The 19728-nt window shown below is 34.4% G+C and overlaps 1 protein-coding gene across 4 annotated transcripts in view; it reads left to right on the top strand.

The window, feature by feature from the left end:
- Window positions 1-19728, top strand: part of DPP10 (dipeptidyl peptidase like 10) — a 715100-nt gene that overhangs the window by 609494 nt on the left and 85878 nt on the right. For all 4 annotated transcript variants that reach the window (XM_028510436.2, XM_028510435.2, XM_036023642.1 and 1 more), the window contains 2 exons: window positions 3317-3414; window positions 14606-14729. In XM_028510436.2, the coding sequence (XP_028366237.1) occupies window positions 3317-3414; window positions 14606-14729 (222 nt within the window). The remainder of the gene's footprint in view (window positions 1-3316; window positions 3415-14605; window positions 14730-19728) is intronic.

Here is a 19728-nt window from a genome sequence, read left to right as displayed (position 1 = left end):
AACAGCTGAATTTTTGAGACAGCCTGATGTTTGGCTTTCGCCTAAAATTGGCCACATAGGTACACAACTTTTGATTTGTTTTCATATAGAAGCTAATTGGGATATCATTGATTCTTTGCAAGGAAAAGCTTTACAGTGCTAAGGACATGAAAAAAAATGCCTTAACTTGTGGTAATAACCATATGTGTCTGACAAAGTGTGTCATAAAATTATATAGCATTGATAAGAAATCACAAAAAGATCAAATTTAATTTCTTTTTTCTTTAATGAGTTTATTGAAAGAGATATATAAGCATAGTTTTTCTCTAACTAGAAAAGTTGGTATTTTAATAATGACTTTTTAAAATTAACTACCATATACTATTTAGGTACTTTTATAAATCATTTTTTGTTAGTTCATATAACAAAACAATGAGATATTTTTATCTACAGAAAAAAAATCTACTTTGACTCAAAACTTTTGACTTCTGATTTTATTCTTAGAGTTTTGTCTCACTTTTGATAACCAAGTAAAATAATCCTTGAGGACCATTAACATCTTGCCCATGGTCCATCTCCAGTAAATAACAGTCAAATTTGAAGCCAAAGTTCTCTGACTCACAGATAGAGCTAGACCATTTCTCAAAATGTGGTTCTTTTACCAGTGGCATCAACCTCATTTGGGGATTTTTTAGAAATGCAAATTTCTTCTGCCCCTTGGAGGAGGGCCACCTCAGCAGTCTGTGGTCAAACAAGCCCTTCAGGCTCACTGGTGATTCTGAAATGCATTAACTTTGGATAACCACTGAACTGTTATATGTGGGCTTTAATGAGATTCCTGCATAAGTATAATCAATATGCACATTTTGATAAAAATACTAATATTTATGTATTGATATTTACATATCAATTTTTATTAAAATTTGCATATTGGTTATAGTTTTCTGAATCTTGTTAAAATTGATTTCTAAGGCTCACACCCTGAGATTCTGATTATGGATCTGAATACAGGTCTGGGTGAGGCACACAAATTTGAGTGCCTAATTTTCCAGAGGATACCTACTGATGCTCTTGGTTACAGAACAACATATTGGATGGAGCTACTAAATACTATGTCTCAGCTCTAAGTTTTAACATACCTGATCAAGCTAAAGAAATGGTTAGATCAAAAATATATGAATAAGGCCAACATTTTCAGGGAGGAAAATTTCAATTTAAAAAATCAAAAGTGATGTGAAAGATAGCTGCTAAGTGTGGTAGAACACTACTCACAATTGCCCAAGACAGATACTCCCAGACACTAGAGGGTTTTAGAGCAATGATTCAGCTTTATAAAATCTGACACAGGAGTTTTCTTTGTGAGGCACAGGTTCACAATTTACCTTCCAGGAAGCCCTTTACTATAGGAACCATTTCCATGATCTCTCCTGAATCACTAGTCACTGCATTTCTTCAGTGACAGCCTTTCTTGACTTCTTTCTTTGACTCAAACTGTGCACTAATTATTTTTCTTTATAGGCTTAAAAAAAGCTGCTTAATGTTCACAACAAAATTGAGGAGATAGCAGATATTTGCCATAAAGTTCCAGCTCCCCACATTTATAGCCACTCCCATTATCAACATCCCCCACCAGAACTGTGCATTTGGTTCAACTGATGGAGCACTTACTGACACATGATAGTGACCAAACATCCATAATTACATAATGGTTTGTTTTTGGTGCTGTATATTCCATGGGTTTTGGACAAATATAGAATGTCATATATCCTTCTTCATGATAATGTACAGAGTGTTTTCACTGTCCTACAAATTCTCTTACTCCATTTATTTACCCTTCTTCCCTTCCTTTCTTGCTAGTTATTATTAATAACCTAACAAAACAGTTCTTGAGTTATTACTGACTATTGAAGGAATGAAATATATTGCTTCTTGTCCTGATTTAACTCTGGGTGTTGTTGATGCCAATTCCTTGAACATGGATTTTTCTTTGTTATCATTAAATCAGTTTTATTGTTCTTTTTAGACTTTTGTCAGGTCTTTGAATTCAAATCACTTTTAATTCAATTTCCTCATTCTCCTCTGTATAGCTCATATGATCTGCCATGGCACAATGGTACAACACATTAAACCACAGGTAGTCAACTGATTCTGTTAAATATTTATTCTCATAAACATGATTGCATTCATTCATTCAACATGTGTGAGATATTCAGTGTGAGTTCCTATTTCTGCCCCCAAGAGTTGTGAGTATATTTAGAAAAACTTTGATGGCCATTGCCTAAAACTGAACTCAAGCAAAACTACAGTAGTTAAGAGCATCCTGGGTTTAAACAGACTGCTTCCCTCAGTCACTGTATTTCACCTCGTATGGTTTGCTTAGCTTCTTCATTTTCATCTGGAAGTGGTTCCAATTATATCTTAGTACTGCAGTAAAACATTTAATGAGAAAATTTATGTAATGTTTAACAGATATTATTAACCAGAAATATAGTTAGTAACTGCTAAACATCTAGTTGTTATTTGATAATTCTTTTTTTTAAGATTTTATTTATTTATTTTTAGAGAGGGAAGGCATGGAGAAAGAGAGAGCGAGACATCAATGTGTGGTTGCTGGGGGCCGTGGCCTGCAACCCAGGCATGTGATCCAACTGGGAATCGAACCTGCAATGCTTTGGTTCGCAGCCTGTGTTCAATACACCTAGCTATTCCAGCCAGGGCGATAATTTCTTTTTGAATTATTAAATTCAAATTCCATGTTCTTACCACTGTGTCTCTACTCCTCATGCCAAGCACTGAGTGAGAGCCTGTTCATAGCCCACCTCCTAAGGGTCACTTACACTCCATCTGGTGTTCATAAACTTAAAAGACAACTTAGGGTGATTAATGCATGGGATAGATTAGATACTATGGAATTATAAGGATGTGGCACCTAAACTGGTATTTTTCCCCTTTTTTCTTCCTTTTTGTTAAAATTAGCCAACTTTTTCCCATTACATTTTATATCCTATAACATGACTAGCTACTTGAACTATAATTTTTTTTTGTAAAGTCAGCCCTCCAGTGTCATTCTAAGAAAAGAGCACAGTAGCACTACCTAGTAAACAAAGTCATCATAATTTTCTATCACCTTTAATTGTCTGACTAAAATGCTTTTAGAAGCAGCTATCTTTAAAAAATTGAAAGCAATCAAGTTGTTGAATTTAAAATAATTTCTACTCCAGAGAAATTAAACTTCATCCTAACACAAAATTATAAAACAATCAATTGCATTTTCTTTCTTTCCTCAATATATTCTAATGCTTAATGTATTTGCATTACAACTTTTATTTTCTCAAAGGCAGGTCAAGTGAACCCAACAATCAAATTATATGTTGTAAACCTATACGGACCAACTCATACTTTGGAACTCATGCCACCTGACAGCTTTAAATCAAGGTATGCGATTTCAGTTTCACTTTTACCAGGGACTATATAGTTTAACACCATTATCATTTTGTTTCAGTTTGGAGAGCGATGTGATCACCTCAACAAATCCACTTGAAACTAGGCTGAGGTTGCCTCCATTAGTGCAGGAATGAAGTCATTCTGAGTTTCTGTTCCCAGAAAGCATTTACAATTTCAAGGTGATTAGCAGTACCTACCACAAAATGACTAAATATGCTGATACTGAGGGTTAGGCCTTTTTCAGGATATGTGACAGAGAGAAGGGAACAAAGGATACTTTTCTACTGATTTTGCTTCCTGAAAACACCCCTTCCATTTTTTTTATTGTACTCTAAAATTTGTGCAGTTTCTTCAACTTTTCCCCCACAGCTTATCAATGATTCTCTAGCATTCATTTCTAAGCAGAGAAATTTAATGAGATTTTGTTTTTCAATATCCAACATAAAAGCCTTCTTATCTAAGAAATTTTAAGTGAAGGGAAAAAAGAAACACATTTTATATGTCAGAAGCATAATTTTAATATTAGCAAAATCTCCAGTAATGAACAACTGATCAAATAGCCATTTGCATTTTGAAATCCAGAGTGGTCTCAAACTTCAATGGTGATTCTTTCAAATATGCAGCACTTTGAAAATTTAAAGCAACCCTATAAATGGGATATGATAGGCAGCTGCTATATAGGAAAATGGTTTCACACTATATTGAATGCTGTGGGGCTCAGCTCAAAGTTTATTTTGATGATATCAACAAACAAAGCAGAGCAACTGATGCAAAAAGAAATTGCACTCAAATGTTGTCACATTGATATATTTGGAAAAATTTCATCACAGTTGGGGATTTTCACAGAGAGTGCAACCTGCTGTGTGGAAAATTTTCCCACTTGAAGGGTAATAAAAATTTATGGAATGTTTACACTGGAAGGTTTCTCATTAACTACCTAATATAATCTGCTCCTTTTATTAGTGGAAAAGATAAGATCCACAGATAAAAAAATGTTCAGATAGACCTTCAGGATTAGTTTTTAGCTGAGTTAGAAAATGAGTTAAAGCCTGCTTCATAAAGTTACAGAACACTGCATCCAGGTTGTAATGGGGACCTTAAAGACCACCTGAACTGACATATACAATGCAGTAGGGTTGACCTAATAAGATAAAAACTACTTTTGTGCTCAGTCTACCAGATGTGAAAGATTTAGATGCAAATGAAACAGAAAAAGTAATGATGTTTTGTGTGATTCTTAACTCTTATTTTTGTCTTTGGTTTGTTTGATACTGTGAATTAACAGAAAAGAGTAGTAGACTAGATTATTTGAGGCACATCCCTACTACCATCTCATTATGTCACCTTGGGTAGTTCACTCTCTCTCTGGGTCTGACTACCCTAACCTTGAAAGGATAGTTTATAATTTTCATTATTTTTAAGTTTTTTAAATGGAGGTCAATTTTATTTTTTTTAATATTTTAAATTTATTTTTAGAGAGAGAGGAGAAAGGAAAGAGAAAGAGAGGGAGAGAAACATCAATGTGTGATTGCCTCTGATGTGCCCCTCACTGGAGACCTGGCCTGCAACCCAGGCATGTGCCCTGATTGGGAATCAAACTGGTGATGCTATGGTTTGCAGGCCAGTGTTCAATTCACTGAGCTGCACCAGCCAGGGTGGAGGTCAATTTTAAAATATCCACATTCCTTTTTAATAAGACGTAGTGATTCCTGACCTTGATGTGTTACCTGAAAATGTTTCTAATGAGTTCACTAGGCTACAGCAGAGTATCATCAAACACAACATTTTCTAAAAAAATGAAACAAAACAATTATCACATATTGGAGTATTAGTTAAGTGTGCATATCTTTGATATTTGATGTACAAATGATAAAATTAGTCACCAATTGCAAAGAGATATCACATATCTTAGTTGTTGGAAGTCCAAAACACAGAATAATGATGCGTGCCCACCTGCCTGCAGTGAGTGTGGAACGCTGTGGATGGTTAGTCAACACTCGAGAAAAACATACACAGAGACAACCAAGTCCTGTGGGGAAGTAGGAACAAAATGGCCACTCTCTCTGGTGGGGAGAGCGCTGCTTGGCCACCCTCTCTCCTGGAGGGCATCATGGTCACTCCCTCTTGTGGGGAGCACGCTGTTCCCCCTCCAGAGAGGCTTTTTATTGGTTTCGTTTGCATAAGAATTCAGGTAAAGCTCATTAGTCATTGCTAGGAAGTAAGGAAGTAAGGAAGTAAGGAAGTAACAGATAACAAGGAAGTCTGAGGGCCTATTTTGCGTCAGGATCAAAGAGCTGTAAAACTTTAAAGAACAAACTTACTTCTTCCTTGGACCCTTATCATTCAACTGAGAGCATTCTAAACAAAGCAGGTTTCACAGGATTTTACATATTCTTTCTTAGGCCTGATCACCCAGGGAACCTGCCCTTTTCAGCACAGAGCTGCACCACCCTGTCATTGTTTCAGTGGAGCAAGGGAACTAAGGCAACCAAGAGATAAGGAGATTTTCTCCCAGACAATGAGGACTCAGGCTATATCACAGCTGAGGAGCCAGTGTCCATCACCCCTTTTTGCTGTAGCCCCCAAAGTCCTTTCTGGGAGGCCTCCCACCTGATGGTGCCTGTCTTAGGTCATTCCCCCTCTTGGAGAATCTTACCCGTCATTGGCTAACCAACCAAGCATTGGGGTTCAGTTATGAATGAAGCAGCAGAAGCAGCACTCCTGCCAGGGAGATAAGCTTTTGTCTCCTTGCTGGTTTACTGTCCAAGGTCACTCCCTCGCCTTAGCCTTGGGGGGGGGGGTGTGGGGGGAGGTTACAGCTTCTGATACCAGGCAGGGCAGTTCCCAACAAAATAATACTATATCCTACCGACAGGGAGTGAAATTCCTGTGAAGAAAAAGTACTTAAATGTAATTCCGACATATTGGTTTAGCAGTGATGTTGGTCTACAATTTGGAGAGAGTCATGTAATATCTATACAATGTACATTACAGTTTTGCTTTTTATGCCTCTTGGTTTTATGTGAGTGCTAACTGTGCCATAGGAAATGCACCAAAGTGTGTGATTTACTCTTTTGTTTCCACAAATCAAGATCAAAATTTACTTCAAAACTGTTATTTTCAAATGTTTTCCAAGCTTGTTTTACAGAAATGTATTTTTTAGTTGTTTTTGGAGAAAAGAAAAAAGGTAATTACTGAAATTTATGTCATCTGCATTTAGCCACTGTGAGTCCAGTTACTACCTAATGGACCCACATATACAGAAACATGAGAGAGAGAGAGAGAGAGAGATCCATGGTGTGAATTAAAGAAGGCTGCATTCATCTTGATGCACATCAGAGGGAATCTAAACTCTTACTTTCTTGAATTTGTTTTGGGAGTACCAATATCTCTAATATTCAATACTTAGTATTCTAAGTTTCCATAGAGGCAATTTCATAGAGGAGTTCTAACAAATTCCATAGAGGAATTTGTCTGAAAATTATTATTCCCTCCCTCATTATGTACTTGAGATCTAACAGAACATATCTTTTTTTTATAATTTATTGATCAGTGTCCTAGAAATTAAAAAAGGCAGCACACTCAAGGGATAATAAAGTGTAGGTAATTAAAGGACTACTAACACAGATATGGCTCTGGCTGGTGTGGCTCAGTGGACTGAGCACCAGACTGTGAACCAAAGAGTCACCAGTTTGATTCCCAGTCAGGGCACATGCCTGGGTTGCCGTCCAGGTCCTCAGTCGGGGGCATGTGAGGGGCAACCATACATTGATGTTTCTCTCCTTCTCTTTCTCTCTTCCTTCCCTTCTCTCTAAAAATGAATAAATAAATACAATCTTAATCCCCCCCCCCAAAAATAAAGATATGGCCAGGATTAAAGAGAAACTCACAAAGGACAGGAAAACATCGAATCTGTAAAAGCAGAAAGTTATTACTGTCTCAGGATTGCAGGAGTAAGGAGCAGACTCACAAGAACACACAGTGATCTTTCTGAATCCATGGGAGAAGTGTTCTTTCTCTGTTTCTGTTTCTGTTTCTTTTTCTCTTGTCTCTCTGTCTTCCTCTTTCTCAGTCTGTCTCTATCTTTGTGTGTGTGTGTGTATAAAAACAGAGAAATTGAATTGTATGTATATATACACATACATCTATGATTTAGCTAGGCAATACTTGTGCTTCTCCTGAAAACCTGCCATATTTTTTTCTTTAAAAAAATTCATTTATTTATATTTAGAGAAAGTGAGAGAGACCTCAGTTTGTTGTTCCATTCATTTATGTATTTATTGTTGGCTTCTTATATGTGCTCTGGCCAGAGATCAAACCACAACCTTGGTATATTGGGATGATGCTCCAACCAACCCAGCTAGCTGGTCAGGGCCTGCCATATTTTTCTTATGTGCCTATGAGTCATAAAACTGATTATGTTTTAATTGTTTGCATTAGTGTCTGCTGGACATAAAATTTACTCATGGTAATATTTGCTTGCCTCTGTAACTTATTTCCTTTTACCTGTCTTCCTAATTTTCTTTACCCCATTATTAAATTTTTCTAAGCTAACTCAAATTCTTTATGTTTTTGAACAGTTCAAATATATTATTTTTGATACCAGTATATTAATAATATTCCCATACTTATTAGTGACTCTCATATTTATTAGTATTTCTATAAATCCCAAGCAATACCAACTTATTTTATTAGTAATATATTTTCCCTATGCCCTATTAAGACTTCAAATGCCCACTCTTCTTTTTGGAGTTTGTACTGTATTCATAGTATAGCTACTAGTATCATTTGAGATGCTGCTCAAATTCACAATAACAGAATACCTAAATAATTAATTCACCAAATAATAATTTATATGCTTATTTTTTGTATTACCTGGGCATCTACTGTATTTTTATTTTATCTTCACATGACCTATACAATGCCAACAAATAAGTGAACCATATTCTATTACTCATTCTAGTTATAAACTTTTTCTGTTTTTTTACTTTTTTCACTAAAATTAAACTTCATGTATACCAATCTCTATAGCTTTTGTATTTCTAATAAAATCACCACAATGATAATAATAATTGAATATATATGTATCTATATAGAGAGGAAGATTAAGAAGCATATAGAAAAATATTTTCTTATGACTTTAGCTACTTTATAAACTGTATCCCCGACCTCTATCTACCCGCAAAGCACAAGATTTGCTATTAATTTGAAGGTATTAGGTCATTTTTGTTTGATCTGTTGATCTTTTGGTTAGTTGAATTAATTAGTTATAACAACTAATGTTTACAATTATGACAGAAAAAAGTCCTTTTGCTAGTCTTATCATTGAATAGAATTTCCCTTTAACCAGATACTTATAGCCTAAAGAATGTAAAATAAATATCAATTTATTTGTATGGTTATAAAAAGAAATTAAAGGGATAAGTTTATCAGAGAAATGCATAATTTATGTTTATAATTACTTGCCCCACACTCCCATCATTAAAAAAAAAATAGTGACTCAGCTAAAAACTTTTCATCAAATTCAGATCATGAATGCAACTTTTCTTTAATACTAATTCAATTCAGACTTTTATTTTTATTTGAATTATGGTCTGTGTTGATTCTTCAGAATGTAACATGGTAGGAACTAAGATAATGACCCTTCTCAAATATTTTCAGACCCAGTGGAATTTAGACAATTAATCTCATCTGAAGAAGAAACATTTTGTAAATTTTTACACTATGAGTTCAGGGTATTGGAAGTACTTAGTATCTTTATTGGAATTTACAAGTATGAATTTAAAATAATTAAATTCCTGTGAAAATATGTTTATGATAATGAAAAATGCAGATTTTTCTACAGAATGTTGTCACTTTTCTTTTGGTGGGATAATTATTATTCTTTATGTTCAGAAACCTGCAGTCTGAACAGAATAATGGCAGTGGTTTGTTTTTGGCTTCTCCTTACTCTGTGTCTTTGACATTATTTTTACTTATTTGACATTATTTGACATTTTTTACTTATTTGAATTTTTATTTTAGTCACCCAGCCTTTGTGAACCATTGTTCTCAGCCTGTGTCATTGATGTGACAGTGTTACATTGCCCTGTCACTCTGGTCTTGATAGTACTGTGCTTTCTTTATTTCTTTTTTTATTGTAATTTTTATTTTCTTATTGTTGTTCAAGTACAGTTGTTTTCATCCCCCCCCACCCTCAATCCAATCCCCCTTTGGTTTTGTCCGTGTGCTCTTTGTAAATGTTCCTGAAAACCCTTTGCTTTTATTCCCCCATTATCCTCTTCTACTTCCCTTCTGGTTACTTACTGTCAGTTTGTTCTTAATTTCAATGTCTCTGGTTATATTTTGCTTCCTTGTTTGTTTTGTTGATTAGGTTCCATTTATAGGTGAGATTGTATGGTATTTGTTTTTCACCGCCTGGCTTATTTCACTTAGCATAATTCTTTCCAGTTCCATCCACACTGTCACAAAGGGTAGGAGCTCTTTCTTTCTTTCTTCTGTGTAGTATTCCATCATGTAAATGTACCATAGTTTTTTTGATCCATTCATTTACTTTCATTTGTGTATGTCTAGTCTACATTTCTTATTGACAAGGAATGTCTGTGCCTTCCTAGATAGTCTAATTAATAAATTTATCAATCTTCATGGAAGTGTCCTAAATGTCCCCTATTGCTCATAATACATAGTTATTAACAGAGGTCTTTGAAGGACAGTAGATATGAATTGGTCCTGAATGCTATCACAATACACTTATGGACAAAGATACTGGATTACCTGGAAGAAAATGAGTTCAGTATAACTATATATGTAAAGATTATGTTATGAATAAAGAGCAGTGATTGGACAGGAAACCAGTGAAAAAACCGATGCAGCTTCTAACACACCTGTCTGCTGGTGATGCAGAGGCCTCCATTCCACACACCCTTGTGAATAATTAGATCTCTCATGACAGACCACACCACTGATATAAGGTCTTTCTTGACTTGAGTGCAATCCCTGTGACCTGATTGTGTGTCTGTCCCTGTGGTTCAAAAAGACTAGATTCTCTAGGACTTCTTGGGTAATCCATAGCCATAGAGACTAGGAACAAGAAGGGAAAAAATAGTTATAAGGAAGGGACACCGCTGACAACTGGTCACGGGGTACCTGATCTAATGTGTTCATAAAATAGAATTCCAGAGGACAGCCACATTTGCTGCAGGCAGGCCAAGGAGTATAACATTTGCAGGTAAAAGTGCTTTCCTGATCCTTCATTCAGAGGATGCCTGGATACTTAGGAGCAAACTGAATCATATGAATCATATGAGGTAGATATGAATCATAAAGAAATATGCACCTAGGATCTTGGTACAAAAGAAAGAAAGGACATAGAGTGTGATTTAGTTAGTAAATATATCTTTCCTCACTTCTTAAGTGTTAAGCTCTACTTTAACTTACATTTTAGACATTCCTAACACTTTATCATGAAATTTCAGTGGTTTGAAATTACCCCTGGAGGTCTTCGCAATTCAATTTTCCTGATAACTGTCATTCTTCAAATTATAAATAAGATATATACTAAGATATCTTGCATCAAATTAAATTTTGCTCATGAACATAGATATATTACCCATGAAATAACAAAGTAATCACATTAATCAAAAATAAGTATTAGTGGCATGGCTATAATAATTTAAACTTAACACTTAAGTTAGTGCCCCTTATAAAAACCACTTATTTACCATATTTTCACTTGCTGAATTTTAATTGCTTTTCAAATATGAAATTTTTTTTTTAAATCAAGACTTTTCATCATAGGTAATAATCCCTGTAATGTGTCAATGTCTGGGAAGACATTATAAAAATATGGCCCTGTAACATTTTACTTGAGGGCCACTGTAAAAGGGAAACCATTCATGATTAATATTTAAATTATGTGTTGGTATTTATTTTAAAATCTTTTATGTTCATTTATCTTACTTGCCACAAAAGATATTACTCACTTTCGCTAATTGAGACAAATATCTGATTTGGTTTGAAAATATTTTGTATACCTCTTTTATTTATATTTTCCATAAATATGACTTTGATTTTATAGTCCTTGGTCAGTTGTTTATAATAGTTGTACTATTTTTACTTCAATTCAACCAATATGTATGCCAATAAATCAGAAATATGTATTGTCAGAATTTAGCATTTTCTTTCCTGATTGATTATAGTTACCACTATTATTTTATCCATGTTAAAACTTCTAGATAAACCTATTAAAGTCTAATACCTATATTTCCCCTTTTTTCACAGTGACAAATATAACAATGCATAAAAAGTAAAGCAGTTTAAACAAAGTGCAGTGAAAATGAATAGGACATCATTCTCTGAAGAACTTCTTCATTAATGAAGAACATTAATTTGGCTAAAGATTAATCCTAAACCAGTTGCATATTTGATTTGAAGTAATCTTGCCTTATTAACTCTGTCTGGGGAACATGACACTATAATTTCCATGAATTTCCAGGCAGTTTTCAAGTGGGACTCAACTGGGTTGTGAAAGCTGCCAAATGTCTTAAAAAGATTGAAGAAAATATTGTTACAGAACACAACAAGGGGGGGCCTGGGATGATATACTATTATTGAAAGAAGGCCCCGGGTCCGTTATGTCCACCCGGGGCCAGAGGAAAGACATCTCTCAATGCCAGAGATTCGTGAAAAGGAAAGGAAATGTTTATTTAATGCTATACTAACTTAAAGTAGTGACCTAATGTCTTCACCAAAATCCCAAAGTCCCTAAAAACACCCACAAACACACAGTCCTTCCTTCCTTCCCCCTTCACCCAGTCCAGAGTACCGTATCTCAGGAAAGGAAATAGAAGTCCATGGCTTAGGTAGTCCTCTGGTTCTTCCCAGTTAGTACTTGATCTCGACTGGGAGACCTCCCTGGGTTCCGGCACCCTCGGCTGAGTCACTGGGATCTCTGCTAAAACCAGGTGGTGGTTCCCCCTTCTAAAGCTGTGGGGGTCCCCACTCTGCCAGGCTGCGTGGTTCCCTCTCTCAGGGCTGCAGGAGTCTCCACTCCGTCAAGTCCGTGTGGCTCTCCTCCCAGGGCTGCGTATGGCTCTCCTTCCTAAAGCAGCATGGTTCTCTTCCTCAGGGCTGTGCATGGCTCTCCTCTCTAAAGCAGCATGGTTCTCCTCCTCAGGGCTGTGCATGGCTCTCCTTCTAAAGCAGCATGGTTCACCCTCCTAAAGCAGCATGGCTCTCCTCCTCAATGGCCGCCAAATCTGGGTTTTTAAATCCCCGCGGCCAATCTTCCTCTGCAGCCCCATTTCCGACTCCTCCCACACTCGGCTTCACATGATGGAACTCGTATCCTTCCAGCTTTACTGGGCTGCCATCATGAGTCTGGGCAGGTGTGGCCCCATGTCCTGGAGCCAATCCTCTCTGAGCTCCCACGCAGGTGCTGTAACTCAGGGGACCCACCCCCCTCCCCCAGTTACATCTGGGTGGGGAAGTTACTTCCATTCCCCTGGCTTAGAGCTGATCACAGCTATTTAACATATCTAAGCGACCAGCCAAAGGCTATAGATATGTTAAAGGGTGGTGGCCAAGCCAGAGGTTAGCTGCAAGGCTGTTGCTATGCAAAACAGCTCTCAATGGCCCTGCTCCATTTGTCCCTTCCCCCAACCCACACCCTGGGGTGGGGGATGGAGACATCTTAAAATCTCCTGGACACCTTAAGTTCTGGACCCCATTTCAAATGCCTATTTGGGGCCCCCCTCTTGGCTGCACCCTGTAACAATATGGCAGGCTTCACTGTATGATAAGTTTTGCTTACCCTATTACTGACATATTAGCTTTGATGGGCTAATAGGTTTGCTAGAGAAAGTAGTAGTCAGTGATGTTAGAAATGTAAGATTCAAGTAGCTGAATGTCTAACACGGATGTGTACAAGAACAGGTGATTTGTCTCACAAGCTTTTTCTTCCACAGGTGATTTTTTTTGTAAGTCCTATTAAAACTGAGTGGATGAACTTTAAGATGATACTTATGGATGGCATTTTTCAAGCCATTTCTTTTTTAAGTATATTTTATTGATTATGCTGTTACAGTTGTCCCAACTATTTTCCCTTTCTCCCCCTCCTCCAGGTGCCCCCCTTCCCTCCAGTTATAACCCCACTTTAGTCTCTGTCCATGGTATGTGTGTGTAAGTTCTTTCAAGCCATTTCTAAAACATCTCGTCTATTCTGAAACTGGGCAAATTTGTTGGAAAATTGTGATTTTTTGTTATTAATTGATTGAATCAATGTTGATGATTGCATTCTGTTCTGTTTGGGGTGAGGTTTTGTGCTATGTTATGTAAATTTCCAAATATAAGAATACACAATGAAAGACTTATAAACTATAAAGGAAAAAATATAAACTCCCAATTTACAGCCAGCCTAAAGACATGATAGGCCACATAAATTAATAAACCCTCTGGTCTAAATATTCAGTAACCCTTCATCTCCTTCATTTTGATTTCTTCTTTTTTTTTTAAACTGTTTTAAATAAATAAGAGTTTAAAAAATACTGTAACATATAATATGAATAAGACTGGAAGTGGCCCTTTACCCACAACTGACAAGCACCAAACCAAACCTTTCGTAGGTTTATAGGCTAAGTTCTCCTGCATAATGTGAAATAACATCAAGGCCATGCATAAAAAATAATTAAGCCTATAATAAGTTTTACCTTTTAATTGATTATTGACTATATTTTAAAGAAATGAAGTAGAATATAAAAAGCTTAGAAAAATTATACTTACTTTGCATATATGTTATTATTAAGAAATAGAGGATAACAAATTATTCAAAAATATCTAGCATCTTGATTATTTTTACGTCTTGATTAAATCCTTTCCAAGGATTTTCTTCTGGGAAATCATTCACTTTCAATTTTGTCCTTAAGTTTTCTATATATCTGTGGCTGCATTTATATGTATATGCATGTGTTTACATACATACACATACATGCATAAACATATTTGCATTTATATAGTGACTATTTGAAAATGCGATGTGTATATATTCATAAATAGAAATTCTTTTGATGTGGCATTCTTATAGCCTAATAATATTTCATTTATTCTTGCATATAACAGTGTACATTATTGGTACTTTACAAGTCTTCTGGCTCTAAATGTAAATTTTAATTTTGTTTCCAACTAGAGAATACTATATCACAATGGTTAAATGGGTAAGCAATACCAAGACGGTGGTCAGATGGTTAAACCGACCTCAGAACATCTCCATTCTCACAGTCTGTGAGACCACAACTGGTGCTTGCAGTAGAGTGAGTATAATTTACTTTCCTTATATGCTTAAAATGAAGTAGTTTATAGAGATATCAGAAAATCCTTTGTGCAAAGACTTCAATATTTACCTTCAAATAGTAGTAGGAAGAGTCATTCTATTAGTATATACTTTAATCCATAAAGCTTCCAAAATGTGAAGTAAGAAATATAGATGATAAGCAGAAGAGAAAACACTAACTTTAAAAAAATAAATTCTTGTGTAGTTTACTAGGTTGTCTGAGCCATGTTAGTGTCATTCTCAACAATGGAATGTCCCTTTATATTTTGATTTTGATTAAGTTGAGAATATAGACTGTTCCTTTCCTGTTTTCCTTAAACACATTCCAAAAATTCAAGTTTTTATAGTTTAGATTAGTCTTTTTAAAGAACACAGAGTATCACTGTCCTTAAATTAAGTAAAAGGAGTAAAAAAAAAATGGTTTTGGAACCACTGCACTTTGAAATTAAGTTGTAATTATATTTCTGTAATCAGTTTTCATAAACTGCAATAAATTCTATATGTGTCATTTTAAGGTTCCTAGTAGAAGAAATACTGTAATCATTTCAAATTATTATGGTATATTCTTGGTACTAGGTAAAGGATTCTCAATTATTTAATAACACACATTTCAAATTTCTGTTTTTGGAGAAGATGGAGTAAATGTTATCAGACTAACATCTCTGCTATCATGAATTCTAAAATTACAAAAGATATTAAAAACTTATTTTCAGATGTGGAATATCAGAACGATTAGGAAATTAATTGTGAAATAGTGTAAATACATAAGATGGGCCCCTGTATAACTTCTTATTGTGACATTTTTGAGATCACAATGCAAGGAGATGTTACCTAAGAAAGACACAGTGGTATCACTGCTTCAAGGAGGCAGGATGAATCAGAGTTTTAGACTTTTGGTGGCTGAAATTTGCAAGACAGGTAATGCAGAATTTGGGGCTTTAAAAAGAAAAAATCCTGTTATCCAGTTATCTGTGAAGGATCACTGAGGTCTTTAGCTGATTAGCTGTGTAAGTACAAGACATACCTTAGAGAGAGAATCAGAGAGAGAAACTGCAGGTTGCACAATGCTTGGAAACTTTGGAGTTCTGAAGAGCAAAAATAGAGAAAGCTCTCACTAAAAACCCAATTCATTCAACTCAGGGCCCACAAAGAAAATGCATTAGGAATAGGGCTGTTTTAGATGACTTTTCATAAATTTTTAAGTCAAACCTTGAAGGAATCAAACTCATCTGCCCATAAATTAGCTGTCTGACAGAAAAATGTTTACTCTTTAAAAAGAACGTTAAAATATTTGCAAAACATATAACTGATAAGATGTCAGTATCTAAAATATTTTTAAAAAGTCATATAACTCAATAGAAAAAGAAATAAATAATCACATTTAAAAGTGAGCAAAGAATCTGAATAAACAGTTTTCCAAGAGATAATAATCAAATAGCCAATAAGTATATGAAAAGTACTCAACATCATTAATAATTAAGTAAATGCAAATCAAAATCACAATGACATATCACCTTACATGTCTTAAACTGGCTATTATCAAAAAGACAAGAAGTAACATGCTGTCAAGGAAGTAGATAACAGGGATCCCTTGCAGACTATGGTGGGAGTGTATGCTACTACAGACATTGAGGGAAACAGTATGGCACATACTTAAAAAATAAAGAAAAAAATAGAACTTCCCTGAGATTCAACAATTCAAACTCTAGTAATAGAAAGGAAACAAAATCACTATCAGAAAAGATATTTATAGCCTCATGTTTATTGCAATGTTATTTACAATAGCCAAGACATGGAAAGATAATCAAATTTATAATAATGGATGAATAGATTTTTTTAAAGTTACACATACACACAATGTAACACTATTCTGCTATAAAAAAAGGAAATCCTAATATTTGTGACAATATGGGTGGACCTTCAGGACATTTATGCTAAGAGAAATAAGTCAGATAGGGAAAGACAGATACTATATGATCTCACTTATTTGTGGAATCTGAAAAAAAAACCCATCATATTTATAGAAACAGAGATTAGATTTGTGTTTCCTGGAAGTGGGTGGGTGGGGCTAGGGGGACATGGGGTAATTGGATAAAGCTGATTAAAAAGGTATGAACTTCCAGTTACAAGATAAATAAATTCTGGGCATGTAATATCAATATGATGGCTATAGTTATCAATACTGTATAATAAATTTGAAAGTTTCTATGAAGATAAATCTTAAGTCCTCATCACAAGGGGAAATATTCCTTGTGAGGTGATGGATGTTAACTAAACTTCTGGTAGTAATCATTTCATAGTATACACATATATCAAACCATTATGTTATATACCCTAAATTATACAATACTATATGTCATGTATACCTAAATAAAACTGGGGACAAAAGAATAATTTGAGTTCTACACTCTCTAGAGCAGGGGTATCAAACTCATTTTCACGGGGGGCCACATCAGCCTCATGGTTGCCTTCAGAGGGCCGAATGTAACTTTAGGATGGTATAAATGTAACTACTCCTTAACAGTTAAGCAAGAATTTGGCACTGCCCCTGGGTAGAAATAAGGTGCCTGGCCAGATAAAACAAGGTAGAGGAGGCCCATGGGCCTTGTGTTTGCCACCTGTGCTCTAAAGGGTAGAGAAAAAAGCTAACTTTTCAATTAACTTTTTGAGGGTAGTAGCATGATCCTGTTACCAAAGACAGGATTATGCTACTCTTATAAACAAGGACATTACAAGAGAGAATATTTTTGACTGATACCTCTCACAAACACACATACATTTAAAAATCCTTAAACATATTAATATGTCATCCCTGGCAATATAGAAAATAGCAGTCATGACTAAATGGGGTTTATCCTGTGAGTTTCAGAATGATATTAAAAATCAATCAATATCTCATATTTAACAGAAAAAAAATATTTCATAAGATTAAAAAAACAATTGATAAAATGCAATGCTTATTCATAGTTTGCAACATGAGTGAATATAAATTAGTATCCCTAATCTGATAAAAGTACCCTAAATACCCAAATAAAGACCATATTCAATGTTGAAACACTTTTCTTATTCACCTTAAGATTCTCAATAAGCTAAGAATATAAATTCTAACTATTATACAAACTTATTATAGCTCTAATCATAGCAACTTGGCAAGGAATAAATATGATTGTTAAGGAAGAAGTGAAAATGTCTGATTGTTAAGGAACAAGTAAAAGTGTCTTTATTTGAGCACGGCATTATTGTATAAATAAAGTGTAAGAAATCTACAAAAACAGGCCAAAATTCCTACATCAAGGAACTAACTTCATTTGTTTGTTCCATTTGATAATTTTGATTATTTTACTATTAAGAATTTATAAATATGTAGAATACAATAATTTTCTTAAGAAAGTATTACTGAATTACTTATGGGTAAATAGATCTAGTGTCTCAAAATTTGTGTAGAAATTTTTAAGGATAAAATAATATTTCTAACCTTTAATTGCTTTTAAAGACTTATACTTCTATCTTCCTCTCAAATGGTTAGAAACTGTGTATATAAGATATAATAATAAAACACAATATAAATGAGAACTATGTATAAAGGATATATAGATACTTCTTGAAATTGTCTTTAACTTCTCTGTAACTTTGTACTTATTTCCAACTAAATAATTAAGAAATGAAAATATATTTTATATACTTGTAATATTATGATGGAAAATAAAAATACCATTAAAATAAATAGAAACTTAATGCTACATTCTTGAATTGAAAGTCTTAGTGTTGCAGATTTCTGTTCTACTCAAATTGAACTGTACTTTTAATATAGTATTGATTAAAAGCAAAATTTATATTTTGAAGAAAGGACAGGCTGATACTAAAATGTATATGGACAAGGTCAGGTACCTTCAGTGTGGCATGACTTTGTGTGGTAAACATCCAATGCAATATTTAGTTGATTTATTATAGAATTATACACAAGAAACCTATATAATTGTATTAACCAATGTCATCCAATAAATTTAATTAAAAATTTAAAAAGAGCACATGGAAATGCAAAAAACCTGATGAGCCAAAACAATCTTGTGGAAAAGAAAATGTTGGAGGAATTGTACTACCTGATTTGAAGAATAACTAGAAAGCCCCAGAAACTGAAAGAATGTAGCAGATACATAAGGACACACAAATATATCAAATGAACAGAACATAATTTCCAGAAAGAGATTCATATTTGTATGATCAATTGATTTTCAACACTGGTGCCAAAACAATTCAGTATGGGAAAATGGTGCTGGAAAAATCAATAACCAAATGGAAAAAAACAAAAAAACAAAAAACAAAGCCTGTTTGACATTTATCTCATACCATATTTTAAAATTAATTTAAGATAAATTCCAGCCTTATCTAAAACTTACATTGCCAATCTTCTAGATGAAAATATGGGATATTTTTACTATGTTAGATAGGCAAAAATCATTAAGTAAAAAAAAATACAATAGACATCATCCAAATTAAAAACTGTTCATTAAGGTACTATTAAGAAATTATAGAACTATTCACAAACTGAGAGAAAATGATTTGCAAGATATGTATCTGACAAAGTTATGTAGAGAGTGAGGCAAATCTTATGTATATATGTACACACACATATACACACATACATATATATCACAAAATTTCATTTCTATATATTTGCATGAGAAATAAAATCATGTGTCTACCAAAGGATTTACAAAAAAAAGTAACTCTTTAGAGAAACTACACTGACAATAGCTAAACACTTGAAACTATCTAATTGTTTGTTAACAAGGAATGGATAAACAAAATGAGAGAAACAAGTGAATAAACAAAATATCTACAGAGTGCATTGTACTCAGCAATCTAAGAAGAAACAGAAACAGAATAGTGATACACTCAAAAATATGAATGGATCTCAAAAACATGTAGTGTGAAATAAGCCCCACATAAATCAGCACATAATACATTATTTCAATTTT

This window comes from Phyllostomus discolor, chromosome 4 (genome assembly GCF_004126475.2).
Source record: "Phyllostomus discolor isolate MPI-MPIP mPhyDis1 chromosome 4, mPhyDis1.pri.v3, whole genome shotgun sequence".
Taxonomy (NCBI): domain Eukaryota; kingdom Metazoa; phylum Chordata; class Mammalia; order Chiroptera; family Phyllostomidae; genus Phyllostomus; species Phyllostomus discolor.
This window is presented reverse-complemented; position numbering and strand designations above follow the sequence as displayed.